General features: G+C 43.1%; 1 protein-coding gene across 2 annotated transcripts in view; it reads right to left on the minus strand.

Annotated features, from left to right (window-relative positions):
* LRCH1 (leucine rich repeats and calponin homology domain containing 1) overlaps positions 1–14,472 on the minus strand; it is a 204,805-nt gene that overhangs the window by 60,574 nt on the left and 129,759 nt on the right. Inside the window, exons 15-16 of one of the 2 annotated variants that reach the window (XM_066586142.1) lie at positions 12,401–12,470; positions 6,000–6,101 (exon numbers count right to left, since the gene is read on the minus strand). In XM_066586142.1, coding sequence (XP_066442239.1) covers positions 6,000–6,101; positions 12,401–12,470 — 172 coding nt within the window. The remainder of the gene's footprint in view (positions 1–5,999; positions 6,102–12,400; positions 12,471–14,472) is intronic. The other variant, XM_066586152.1, reaches the window with a different exon arrangement.

The following is a 14,472-nucleotide window of genomic DNA, read 5'->3' on the forward strand; positions in this document are numbered from 1 at the left end:
CCATCCACAAAACATTGTTCCAATAGCCTCCTAGCTTGTCCAGGTGATCTTTAGCAAACTGCGGACGGGCAGCAATGTTCCTTTTGGAGAGCAACAGCTTTCTCCTTGCAATCCTGTCATGCACACCATTGTTGTTCAGTGTCCTCCTGATGGTGGACTCATGAACATTAACAATAGCTGATATGAAAAAGGCCCTTAAATGCTTAGGAGTTACCTTGGGTTCCTTTTGTGACTATGATTCACCTTGCTCGTGTAGTGATCTTTGTTGGTCGATGACGCCTGGGGAGGGTAATAATGGTCTTGAATTTCCTCCATTTGTACACCGTCTGTCTGACTGTGCATTGGTGAATTCCAAACTGTTTAGAGATGGTTTTGTAACCTTATAGCATAAGCAACTCTTCTTCTGATGTCCTCAGAAATATCCTTTGTTCATGCCATTCCACAAACATATTGTGAAGACCAGACTTTGATAAATCTCTGTTCTTTAAATAAAAGGGGTCACACCTGATTGGTATCCCATTGATGGAAAACACGTGACTAAATTTACCTTTAAGTTATCTGCTAATCCTAAAGGTTCACATACTTTTGCCACTCGCAGACATGTGATATTGGAAGTGCAAACACGTGGAGATTGTACAGCCTAAATACCTGATAAATGTGACCTAGTTTTCTATCCATGTACAAACAGGCAGAGATAGAACATTTACTTTAAAATCACAGCTACCCTTTTTAAGAGGATGTTTTACTGTTATTTAGTTCTATAGCTCTTTGATTTTGTTATGATTTATGTAGGAATATCTAGTGGCAGTTTTATTCTTACAATGTTTCATTTTCTTTTTTTTTTTTTTTTTTTTTTACAGAATTCAACTTGAACTGTATCACGTTACCTTGAATAGCAACACTTAAAAATAAAACGGTCATTAAAACTTTTGAACATTGGTCTAATCTTAGAAGGAGATGTTGGAAAAACACAAAGGGAGCTTTTCCTATCCTAACAACTATGAAATATACACATTTTCTCTCAAATGAGCTGCTGTTACTATAGCTTTGCACTGTTATTCATAAGTACCCCATTTTCATAGTGCAGTAATGCTCTTCAGCCACTTGGTGGAAGCATAAGCAAGTTGACTTTGCTGCATGAGAACATCACTATGGTCACTACATATATCATAGTCCTTATATTCCCTCTCTTCACAGAACACACAACAACCACCCTTCTTTGCTTTTCGCTCTACTCTGTCTCTCTAGAACCCTGCATAAAATACTGCTGCTAACCTCCTATTTTGTTAGATTTCATTTAATCTTTAATCACTACTTGGTTAATTACTTTAGTAATTTAGTCGCTAACCACTACTTGACAAGATATTCTAGGAGTGTCCCAACCAAACCTACCATTAGAAATGTATGGACTCCGTACAGCCAAAATACCCCCTAACATTACCAAATCTATATAATGCACCCTATTTCCCTTTAACTTTTGGCTGCCTTCACATCTGAACTGGAAACACAGATCCGGCACAAAAGTGCCACCAACTTGGGAGCGTCAGGGTCACCTCCAGGTTCCTGACGAGCACTCCACTTTTAGGCAGAGGTTCCTCACATGAGTAGGTTAGGGTTAGATCCACCATTCCCCCATTTTTTGGTTTCCTTATGTACTATTTTATGTTATTCCCATTTTGTACGCTGAGTGTGTATCTGTCCTTTATGGACATAAAACTTTGTTCGATTCAGATGTAACATCTGTGCAGGGGGGATATATCCTCTATGAGTTACTTTATATGCCATCAACCAACACAAGGCAGTAGGAAGTTGCGTTGCTGTATTTTGTAGGGCAGAAAGGAGGTCTTCTACCGAAATGTTAGGTATGACTTTTGTCCAGTCTGCAATGTCGGACTGGGAGGTGGAGTAATTTGTCATTTGTTTTGGAGTTGATGGGTTGGAGTTAATAAAAGAAAGGGGTCCAAATAATTCTCAGTTAAAGAGATATTCCTATTTCAGTCAACCATGGCTGAGATGGGAATACTGCTGTGTTTGAGGCAGCTGGAAGTTATGGTAACAGTGAAGTGGGCAGTCTTGCAAGGTTTCTAGAACTCCCATAGAAGTGAACTGGAGCTGGGAAAAATTGAAGTCCACAACTCCCATTCAGTTCTATAAAAGTTACAAAATAAGCATATTTCAGCCCATTCAACTGTTTTCTGTAATTCCCAACCACCCAATACAGATGATGGGGCCAGAAATGACAGATATTGAGATACATGTGGTTCCCACATCTATCAGATGTTTATAGCCTATCCTGTTGAGATGCCAAACAAGTTTTAGATAGGAATACCCCTTTAAAGAGTGACTGCACTTTCTACAAACTTGTCAGAGCAACATGTCAAGAGTTTTGACCAATAGGTATCTTGCTGCTGAGAGAAGCGCTATGCCCCTTCGGCTGACTATAGACCTCTATGTGCATTCGCTTTCATCTGTCAAGAAAAGCTGTCAACCAAAGAAACACAGTGCTCAGTTTTAGTGCTGCAGCCCCCTCATTTCATTGATCAATGGAGTTCTCAGCAGCAGGACTCCAAGTGATCAAAACTTTTGACATATAGAAACACACATGGTGCCAGCAGCACAATCCAAAGCGCTTTAGTAGTGCGGCAACAAATGCACAGTCACCGGGAACCAGAATCCATGGACCCCATCTAGAATCATAGAAGAGAGAAGTGACAGCATTCAAGGTGCAAACATTAAAAGTCTTTATTCCTTCAAGGACATAATAGCAATACTTCGACAATGCAGGAATTTGTCGAGCGAAGACCTTCTAGTCGAAAAGTTGCTATGATGTCCTTGAGAGAATAAAGACTTTTACATTTTGCACCTTGAATGCTGTCACATCTTCCTTCAACAAAACTTTTGACATGTCAAAAGTTTTTAAAGTGCAATTACTCTAAGGGCTGTTACCCACTGGCGATGCGGCTTCCCTGCGATGTGAGAGTGAGTGAAAACACATGATAATGAAACCATTGGTTTCATTCTTGTTATTTGTATAGCGCCAACTTATTACACAGCGCTGTCAGGTAATTTTGTATTTATTACCCCCCCCCCCCCCCCCCCCAAGCTAGGTGCTCATTTTACCGACCTCGGAAGGATGGGAGGCTGAGTCGACCTTGAGCCGGCTACCTGAACCATTCAGGGATTGAACTTGCTTCAGGTCGTAAGCGAGAGCTTACACTCTGCGCCACACGAGGCAACATTTTCACTCTAACCTCACATCGCATAGAAGAATCTGCGATTTCGCCCATTGTTTTATATGGGGCTGGCAGCAGCAGTGCTGGCCCCATTGAAATCAAAAGAAGATCGTGAAGCAGGCTAGGAATTCCCCTAGTGAGAAGAGAGCGGGGGCGGAGCTACAGGGGATCTGTGACATATCTCGCCATATTTGGAGAGATAGATGGCCGGGCTAGTTAGTTTCCCCCAGAGGGGGGTTGGGGATTGAGAGGGGGGCATGGCTGGAGGGGTTATTAAAGTAATCTGTCTAGCCAAGTAAGACGGCGGGCTACAGATCCCCTGTAGCTCCACCCCCACTCTCTTCTTACTAGGGGAATTCCTAGCCTGCTTTACGATCTTCTATTGATTTCAATGGGGCCAGCGCTGCTGCTGCTGGCCCCATAAAAAAAGCAATGGGCGAAATCAAAGATTCTTCTTTGTGATGCGAGGTTAGAGTGAAAACATCACTAATGAGAATGAAACCATTGAAAATCATTGGTTTTATTATCATGCGTTTTCACTCACATCGCAGGGGAGTGGGATCGCAGTGGGAGTGAGCTCTCAGTGTTTTATAACCCCGTTCCTGCAGCTGAATGCTTGGAAATAGTGAAACCAATTGATTTGTTAAAGAGAGATGTCCATATTACATCGCCAATACGAGAGACGGCCTGGACATAGTGGTGGATCAGGATTAAGGGGGTGTTCACGTCAGAGACCTTGCTGTAGGAGGAGTCCGCTGAACTTTAATTGTAATTTCTAATGGATGTAACTATGTAACTAGAGATAAGCGAACTTACTCGGTTCGGGTGTTTTTGGACCCGAGCACCGCTTTTTCCGAGTAACTGGTTACTCGGACGAAAAGATTCGTGGGGCGCGCCAGAGGTGCGCGGGGGGTTGCAGAGGCGAGTGGGGGGGGGGGGGGGGGAGAGATCTCCCCCCTGTTCCCCACTGCTAACCTCCCCCCCCCCCCCCGCTCCGAGTAGTCAGTTACTTGGAAAAAGCGGTGCTCGGGTCCAAAAACACCCGAACCGAGTACGTTCGCTCATCTCTAGATGTAACCCTTGGAGCGCCGGGTCTTATTTTCTTCTTCTGATTCTAAAGGAGCAGGATGGCATTGAAGAACCTTTCAACAACATTGCTTCCAATTAGTTGATGTTTCTGTTGATGCCTGATGGTCAACAATATCTTGTAATATCTGCTATGAGCTTGTCTATCGAGTCAGATGGGTTAGTGATGAATAAAAGTAATCAATTGTGGCTTTTAGATAATGCGGGTCCAGAGTGAAGAGACATGTTAGACGGATATTTCTGCAGACGATCCAACCTCGCAGGTCCATTTTATCGGTCTTCCACCAGCGCACGGTGTGTTGTGTTCGACCTATGTACCTTCTTAGGATATGGAAAACCCTTAAACAATTACCTCATCCTATCTCTCAGTAAATATTGTTTCTGTCTCCTATTGCGTGAACTTTACCTTTGTGTGCAAAGCTACATGTTAAGGACAGGTAATTAATAAGACATAGTGTAGAGTGTTTGGCGGGATTATCCTTACAATAATTAACCTATACATACTTGGTTTTGGACAAAATATAAAATTAACTAATTTAGGGCTCACTCACAGGAGTGTATTCAGTTTAGGTCCCTGAAATATACCCGAACCGGAACCGTGCGTATTCATTGAGTTTTCTTGCGCATATATACATTGTGTATTTCACATGCAAAAAAAAGGCAGGAAGACCCCATTGTTATCCTGCATGAATACACAGTGCATGTATCATGCGTATTTACGTGCTCCCATAGACTTTAATGTGTAATCCCGACCAAAATAGGATATGCTGCAATTTTTCTTAGGCATATAAATATACCCTTGAAAAATATAGGTCTAAATACCCCAAATGAATGGGTCTTGAATAAGGTTTCATCACTGCGTATTAGTGGCATATAAAAATATGTGCTTAATACGCAGTGCAAATGAGTCCTAAGCCCTGATAACTAATGTGTATTTTTGTTTTATTATTTCGATTCTTTTATTATAAATATGGCAAAATGCTGTATGATGTAATGCCATAGCATTACATCATACAGCGATATGACAGGCATTCTATCAAGCCACCCCATGGGCATGGCTAGATAGGCATTCCTCCATGACAGCCATGGGCCTTTCAGCAGGATCCTATATGACAGATGGGCAATGGATTGTGTTTGTTGGAAGCATCTGTTGAATGTGTATATATACACACCGTATTTTTCGCTTCATGAGACGCACTTTTCTCCTCCCCAAAGTGGGAGAGGGGTGAGGGGTGGGGGGGGGAGAGTCAGTGCTTCTTATAAAGTGAACGTGCCGAAATTCGTCACAATCGGCATTTGTTTGTGCAGTCGCACGTTTGACCTACGGTTAGGGTTAAGACATTTTTACAGTTTTAGAATACATTTTCACCATTTCACACCATGCCTAAAACTTCCTAGACATTCTATAGAGTACCTATATATTATTTCATACGTTGCCTTGACCTTCTGTAGAACGCTCACGTTTCACACTTTACAAGTAACATAGACACATTAAACACACAAGCACAACATCTGGGAGACTCACTACAACAGACAGAGGGAACAAACTTGTGATGTAGTAACTGAAGGAAGAGATGTGAATGTGTTTCATGGACGGAGTGGATTACACTAGAACACGCTCCTTCCTTTGAACATGCAGTTGACGTTCCACATGTAAGAAAGCACTTTCTCTCTACCTACCATTGTCAATGTCTCCGGGTGACATGTCCAAGTTATAACTGTCCATATTTTGTGCCTGTGTAAGTTTGTTGAAGGAGACAGGAGGAAGAGTGAGGGACGGGTCTGTAGGAGGGGATGTCAGAGGAGGTCCGTATAAAGCAAAAGAGGACCAGAATAAATCACAGGTACAGCAACAGCATCTTAGAGCACTGAGCAAAACATACTGGCCCACATTTACCAACGTGCGCATTATGGAAACAGTACCAAAAGTTGTCCCGTGCAGATGGGGAAAGTGGGTGTGGTCACTATAGAGTGGGCGGGGTCTCCATGTTTAGTCAAACGTATTAACTTGAAAGGGAGAAAATTGGCACATTTCTTATTGCAGGACTTTCACTTTCTGATAAAAAAAATTTGGAGACTTTATTAAGAGGCGTGTGCCTCTTACTACATGTGGTACAAAGCACTCAACAATCTCTCTTTTTAAAGAGTGGCGTATGTATCACCAGTCTTAAAGGGGTTGTCTGGCCTCTTTTTCACTATCCTCTGCATAGGCCATCAGTAGTTGATGAACAGTCAGCCGTTTGGGACCCCCGTCTTTCCGCAGATTGTCTGACCTACTGTCCAGTGCAGGGGGTCACACGTCGCCATCAGCGATCAGCAAAGAAAGTGTGAGCGTCGGCTTTATTCCCACTTTCTCCGTTGTTCACCGATGACAATGTCCACCCCCATGCACTGGACAGTGGGTCGGACAATTTGCTGATAGGCAGGGATCCCGAGGAGCGGACTGACGTCCACCAACTACGCAGAGGATGGGTCATCAGTGCAAAAGAGGTCCGACAACCGATTTAATAAATGTGGTTCAGCGCCAGCCTGTAAAGCATAAATCTGGGTGAATGGCTGAACATACAAAGTTAATTCTACTGTATTTAGCTGCAGTAAACTGCAAGATATCAGAGATACTGGGAATAGCAAAAACAGATCATCTAGTAAGAAAGCTGCTAAAAAGGTTTCTTTTATTGAAAACCGTAAGTTAAAAAGACAAAGAACAATGACTGCGCTCCCTTCACTGTTTCCTAGTAACGCCTTTCGGAACATGTCCTCAGTTATGACTTGTTCCCAAACACGTAGGAGGTAAATAAGGGGGCACGTCATTAGTATTTTTCTTCGTAACTTATGGTTTTCAATAAAAGAGGGGTTTTTTTTTCCAGCTTTCCTTGCTATTCACATTGACACCCAGGACGACTCGGGGCTTACTTCGTTCAGGAGCTGGTGACTGTTCAACAAGTAAGATGCTTACCCCCTTTCTACATCATATGCATTATCTGAGATACACCTAAACCAAGCAGAACAGAATCTGACTTCATAAGGGTGGATTCACATCTGCCCTCGGGGTTCCGCTTTCCTGCTCCATTCAGGAAGCAGAAAACGGAATCCCTGCGGCCGGACGACTCCATCTCTGGATGGAACCATACAACACCGAACGGACCCCACCAGCTATAATGGGGTCCGTCCACTTTCCGGCCAGCTGCATACATGGCTTTTTCTTCCAGTATTTTGAGCCGTATCGGTGATGGAGCCGCCGGCTGGAGGTTCTGGCATGAACGTGAAACCGACCTACTTCAAGAGGATTTGTGGGGCATTTTTTTCTTTTTCTATCCACATACTGAACCTGACCATAAGTTGGATGCAGTTAGAGGGTATGTGACGAGACACATCATTCAGCCTTCTCTGTTGAAACACTGGAACAAGTGAGTGGCGTAATCTTCCGAAATGCAAGAACGAGAAGATGACGGGTTTTTAATAGAGATGAGCGAGCACGCTCGTTTAACCCTTTCCAATCCACTGTCTGACCACTGAAGACATTATGATTTAAGGCTGTACAGCTCCGATGTTGGAAGATGTCTGTCGGGGTTCTCTTACTGTATATTGCCAGCCTCTCTGCTGTTAGAGCCTGTCCAACGTGTAACCTCATGCAGTACTGGCTTTAGCCAGCAGATAGTGCCGTTGTGTAACAGCAGAAAAAGAGTAAGCCCACCTAGGAAAACCAGGATACAAATTGGATTGGAAAGGGTTAAGGCTTATGCTAGAGAGAGCATTGGTCGTTTCGAGTAACTGCTTACTTGTCTGAGCACCATGCAGGAAGGGGGGGGGGGGGGAGGAGAGAGAGATCTCTCTCCCCCCACTGCCCCCCCCCCCCCCACATGGTGCTCAGACAAGTGAGCATTTACTCAAAAAGACCAATGATGCTTTCTTAAGCATCAGCCTTAAACGAGCGTGCTCGCTCATCTCTAGTTGTTAACTATTATATATGTAGCCTGTTTGGGGGCAATGTTTTTTTATGGTGTTATGAACTGAGTCCACGTGAATATTTTAGCCCATATTACTGTATATATAACTCGATCTTTCAAATAGTGTCACTTATTTTTAGCCTTCGTGATTGTTACATAATTTTTATGTTTTTAATAATGTCTCTCATATTATTTTTTATATTTTGAGATTGTTTGTAACCATGTTTCTGTATTATTGTACCATATTAAAAATTGTTTCTAGATTTATGCTCCCTATTCTTCCCACACTTTTATTATGTCATCTCATAAGGGCTCATTCCTATGGGCGCGATTTCACCGTGTATCACGCATGTGATGTGCGCCAGCATAATACGCGTTGAATGGTGTCAGCGAAAGTACATTGATTTTCATTTATGCATATACATTGCATGTAAATATGTGCGTGAAAAAGATGGCAGCGTGTTCTATTCCACCGAGTATTACGTGACTGCTGTTGTTCTCTGTAGGTAGTGTACTCAACGCTGTCTACACGCAATAAATTGTGTACGGGCGGCGCTGCCTACGCAGCTATAAGACAGAAAGTGGAATGTTAAGAAAAAAACACGCATGAGATACGCGGCCCTGTTCAGTGCACTATCACTGCCATATGCTGCGACAGCCAGCTCACCGCTGGCTCCCATGGCGGTAAGACGCTGCGTGATCAACGCAGTGTTTTACACGTACATCTATGGCAATAAGCCCCCACTGGGACTATCTCATATTCTTTGCTTTTGTCTTTTGCTCTCTTCATCCTGTATCACCCTTCTTACACCCCCTGGCCATTCCGTCCTTACACTATAGTATTGGAACCCTAGCTTTACGGAGGAAGAGACCCAGAGCCTCGAAACACATTTATCTGCTGGTTTTACTTAAATAAAACAAGAGAAGTGGGATTAACCCGTTGTCCTCTCATTCTTGCATCTTGGATGGTTGCACCATTCACCAGTGTTCTCCAGTACGTCTATCATTAGCGGAGGGTTCATCTGGTTGGACAGCACTTTCGTATTATCTGTCTTTCAACACTCTCATGGTCTGTTTTGGCCATACAGTAGTCACACAGGCCACTTAGACTTCACCACAGAATAGCTCCATCCAATTTTTCTATGTAGCCTCCTCTATTGAAACACATTGCCCTCGTCATCTATGCTTGCGCAGGTCCTGGATGTTGGGAATCTAGCAAGTTGTGTTTCAATGGAGCAGGCTGAATGATGTGCTCGCCACATGCGTACAGGACAGCGGCTTGCTGGACAAGGAGTCATGGTTTCAAAAAGGAGAATTTCAAAAACTTATACATTGATAGGTTGCACACATGCATTTTTAATACACATTTGTTAACATTAATCATTAAGTCCCAGCCCTTTTAACTATCAAATCTCAATATGAAACTGCTTTTTATCTTTCCAATAGTGAGTTTCAAAACGTTTGAATGTACTATCCAACATTTAATAATCATGCTTCAGATTGCGGTTACGATAGATGTATTTTTAATTATTATTATTAGACCATAAAACATAAGGTATTTATACAAAGGAGATAATTTATCAGATGACCTGCGCATTAACTGTTATACAGAAGCATGCTTCGTCCCATGGCACTTAGAACTAATTAGAATTGGTCTAGGACTAGAGATGAGCGAGTATACTCGCTAAGGCACATTACTCGAGCGAGTAGTTCCTTAGCCGAGTATCTCCCCACTCGTCTCTAAAAATTCGCTGGCCGGCGGGGGAGAGCGGGGAGAAACGGAGGGTAGATCTCCCTCCACCACCCCCCCCCTCGCTCCCCGCCGCAACTCACCTGTCACCCATGCCGGCCCCCGAATCTTTAGAGACGAGTGGGGAGATACTCGGCTAAGGCACTACTCGCTCGAGCAATGTGCCTTAGCGAGTATACTGGCTCAGCTCTATCTAGGACTTAAAGTATCAGTTATTTAAGTACCATTTCCTGATAGTTCACTATGCTACTGGTTTAGGTCATTAAGTATGTCTTTAGCTAGAATTCTTAGCCTCAACTCAACTGTCAAAGAAATGAATTAAATACATAAGAAATAAGGGGAAAAACACCCACTTATTGAGCTGTTGAACAAGAGGGAGTATGGCTCACAGCGAGGCGGTTGAAGGAGATTTCTCTCCCCCGCCGCTCTCCATTTACTTAACATAGTGGCCATTCAGTACTGACCGGCTGCTGTTTACACTGAGCGATTAGCTCATCGTCTGTGCTGCATAAATGATGGACGATGAGCTGATCGCCCAGTGTAAGTAGCAGCTGTTCAGTAAAGAACGGCCACTATGTTAAGTCAATGGAGAGGGGCGGGGGAGCGCGAGGAGAGAAGTCTCTTGCAGCCTCCCTGCCCCACTGCTGACCCTCTGTGAGCGAGCCAACAATACTAGCTGCACGGGATCGAGTGTATGCGTGGCGAGTGTTGGGCATCATTTGCCTGACATTCGTCCCATCTAAATGAGCCTTTATGTTTGGATGCTCAATATCACTTTGCATACAAATATTTAGTTTGCTTTTGGATACATTTACACGGGTTGATAGTCGCCCAAGTAGTCACCATCTCATTCCATGTAAACAAGCAACCCGACAGGGCAAGTGAGCGAGAAAAGGATTTTTACTTTAAACTTTTTAATATTTTTTTAACTGTTGAAAAAAACTTTATAAAAAATTTTTTAACACTTTATTTAGTCACCACAGGAGACTTGAACTTGCGATAATTTGATCTCTCATACTATATACAGCAGAAACAGCTAATAACTGCTGGGTATAGAGTGGATTCAGCTGCCGAGCCTACTCCATACACAGTTCAGGACCGCAGAACATAGTTGTTCCGCGATCCTAAAGTGGTTAAAGGGGTATTCCCATGACTTAAAACTATTTCACAACCACTCTGTCCTTCCTGGATGCTGCTGGAGTGGCCAGTGATTGGCAGCAATAGTCACATGTCCTGGTCAGAAGCAACCTGGAAGGTCAGAGTGCTTGTGAAGCAGTTTTAAGTCCTAGGAAAACCCCTTTAAATCTTTATTGTGGCACTTCATGCATTCTATTGTTAACCTCCAGTATAATACACAATCTACAAATTTCTGGGTCAAAAAGAGGCGGCTCTTCAACAAAGTGGAGAGACTCTGAATATTCTTGGAAAGAATGACTGGCTTCAGAGGTGACATAAAATTGCATATGATTACTGAAGCCAGCGATTGGCTGCAGCAGTCACATGAACAATGAAGGCCACGTGTCGTGACCCTGCAGCAACTTCCGGGACCGGTGCAGAGATAAACCAGGAGGTCAATTAACTGGAGAGTATTTCTTATTTTGGCCCATTCCCTGCCCATAATATTTTTTTAGTCTCTTAAACCCCCTTCTAAGGTTTAGGTCACATGTCGTTTTTCCCTTCCGTTGGAGATGGGGTCCACGCGCATCAAAGCAATCCGCTACAGATTTCACAGAAAATTCTGCAGTGAATTTGTTGGGGAAAATATGTAAATTTTGTTGTAGATTTCACCCTTTGCATCGCAAATGTGAAATCAGTGGTGAAAATCTGCAAAAATAATTGACATACTGCAGATTTAAAACGTGCACCGCAAGGACATTTCCACTGTATGTTAATGAGACTTCACCTTGCTGCTCCGTGTAAACATACCCAACAGAAGGCTGTGACATAGATCACTGTATAGAGTGGCATAGGTCACCCATTCCACCTCAAGTAAAGAAACTGAGCAGCACATTGTTTCATTTTATTTTTACTGTATCTACCTGTGTAGAAAAGAGTTAAGAAAAGAAAGTATTCTGGCACCTACTAACACATCTCAGAAGGTTCCCCTTTCATCATACGACGGGTAATGGGCTCTATAGGCAGTTCCGGAAAATGTGTCTTGGGCATTTCCCCACAAGTATACACAAAACCACACGTGACAGGAGCTAAAGAGTTGTGGTTTTGCCAAATTTGTTCCAATTGCTGCAAATGGACACTGCAAAAACTGTGTGTAAAACTACAACTGCTGTTTAATTATTGACTTTTTCTTAAACAAGAAGCTAAAGGTAAATCTCTTTGTATCTCGCAGTGGTTAAACACTTCCCACCTTCAGCAATGAAACCTACCAGATCGAGGTTTTAATCCAAAGGATGTGGCGCTGTGTACTGGAGACATGGTAGGGGTGTCATCTTCTGCCTGGAGTGAGAAAAATACTAAATATTTCAGTATTATACAGAGGGTGGGAGTTAGGTCTCATTCACACGGGCGTATTCAGCCAGTATTTAATGATCTGGATCCCAGATGGAACATCTGAACCCCCAGCAGTTCTGATAAACTTCACTTAGCACCACAGATCCCTTTATTGTTGTACATATAAAGCCCAATGTCCACAGGCGAATTGTTACTGCGGAATCCGGAGTGGGCATTCCACCTCTGGATTCCTTAGCAATAAGCCTCCAAAGCATGCTATGGTAAAATGATCCTTCATGTCCATGAGGGGAAACCAATTGGGGTTTCCGTTCACGGATTTAAAAAAAAAAATAAAAAAATAAATAAATAAATCGCAGCGTGCTCCATTTTGCTGCGGGTCCCACAGAGATGGCTTCCGTTGAAGTTTGAAACAGAAAATATACTGTGCATGTGGACTGGCTGGCACTTCCACATACATCCGCAGTACAGAAAAAAAGAAGACCTGTACAGGTAAGCAGGGTCCTCGGCAGCGGGCAGGGTTGGATTCCGCTGCGGGCTCCCACATGCAGATTCCGACCCGCCTGTGGACATGAGGCCTGAAGAGGTTGGCTGACGTTAATAAAATAAATTAAGAGAGTGTAAAATAACAAATAAGTGATACTTACCTCTATTCTCCCTGCTGGAAAGAGTGCAGCAGCGGCTCTGCAGACTATCCCAGTCTGTGTTGACAGCGGACGTCATGTGACCACTGCAGCCAATAGGAGGCCACAGCATCACTATCCCGAACTCCTGACATCCTGGTGCTTAGGATATAATTATATCATGGCCAGATGATTAAAAAATTTTTTTTAAAGTCAGACAACCCCTTTAATTTAGTAGAACCCAGGTGTTACATCTTGGATACAAACGGGTCAACTATACAAGACTAAATGAGGCTCAATTGTAAAAAAAATTCTAGACTTATTAAATATGCCACAAAATCATTAGAGTATGTTTACAGAAAACGGAAATACTGCAGAATTTCTGCAGCAGAAAATTCTGCAGCAAATTCCACAGCATTTCGACATCCAAAACAGAGTTAAAATCTGCACAAATGGCGCGGATTTTGAATCGAAATCAGCTGTGTTTCCACAGCTGATTTCAGAAGAGACCGTGCACCCCCTCATCTACGAAGTCTGTGCGCTGCCAGCGCATCATGGCGGCTTGTGGTGAGGTACCAGGTGCTAAAAGGCGCTGACAGCGTAAAGACTTCAGAGGTGAGGGGTGCACAGTCTCTTCTGAAATAAGCTGCGGACACACAGCTGATTTTGAGTCAAAATCCGCAACAATGTTTTGAATGCGGTAATGCTGCAGATTGTGCCGCAGCATATCCACTGTGTGTAAACATACATTAAGCGTGTTTTGTGCGCGGCATACGTTGTAATAATCTCCCATCGACCAGGTTACCGCTTACACGAATTGCACAAAAAACACATGCAAGAAAAATTGCAGCATGTCCTATCTTGGCGCGTTCTACATGCACATACACGGCAAGATAGTGCATGACAATAGGTGGAACGAAGCTAGAACACAAGATTATTGCGTGCCGCGCGCATATATTTCGTAGGAGGATACAATGCTGGGGGGTAATAAATACATTACCTGAAAGCGCTGCGGAATAAGTTGGCGCTACACAAATAACAAGTCCCTTTCTCCTCCCCCTTTCCTAGTAACATGACACAATGTATGTAGAGAATAGATATACTCACTTCTGTGAGTATAGCAATGTGTGTCTGCACATTAATATTATACCTGTGGTTTTGCTTATCCCAACATGGGTCTTGTAGAAAGGAACGCTAGAATTCTGTCACCTTTTCGAATTGTGTTATTGTGGCGTTGTACTGTGTGGGGTGCTGGCTGTACGGGGTGGGTAGGGTTTGTGTATAGGGGGTTGCTGTGTTGTATTGTGGTTTTTTTTTTCTTATTGCAAAAAAAACTTAATAAACATGGTTTGATTAAAAAAAATCTA

Source organism: Eleutherodactylus coqui, chromosome 1 (assembly GCF_035609145.1).
Source record: "Eleutherodactylus coqui strain aEleCoq1 chromosome 1, aEleCoq1.hap1, whole genome shotgun sequence".
Lineage (NCBI taxonomy): Eukaryota > Metazoa > Chordata > Amphibia > Anura > Eleutherodactylidae > Eleutherodactylus > Eleutherodactylus coqui.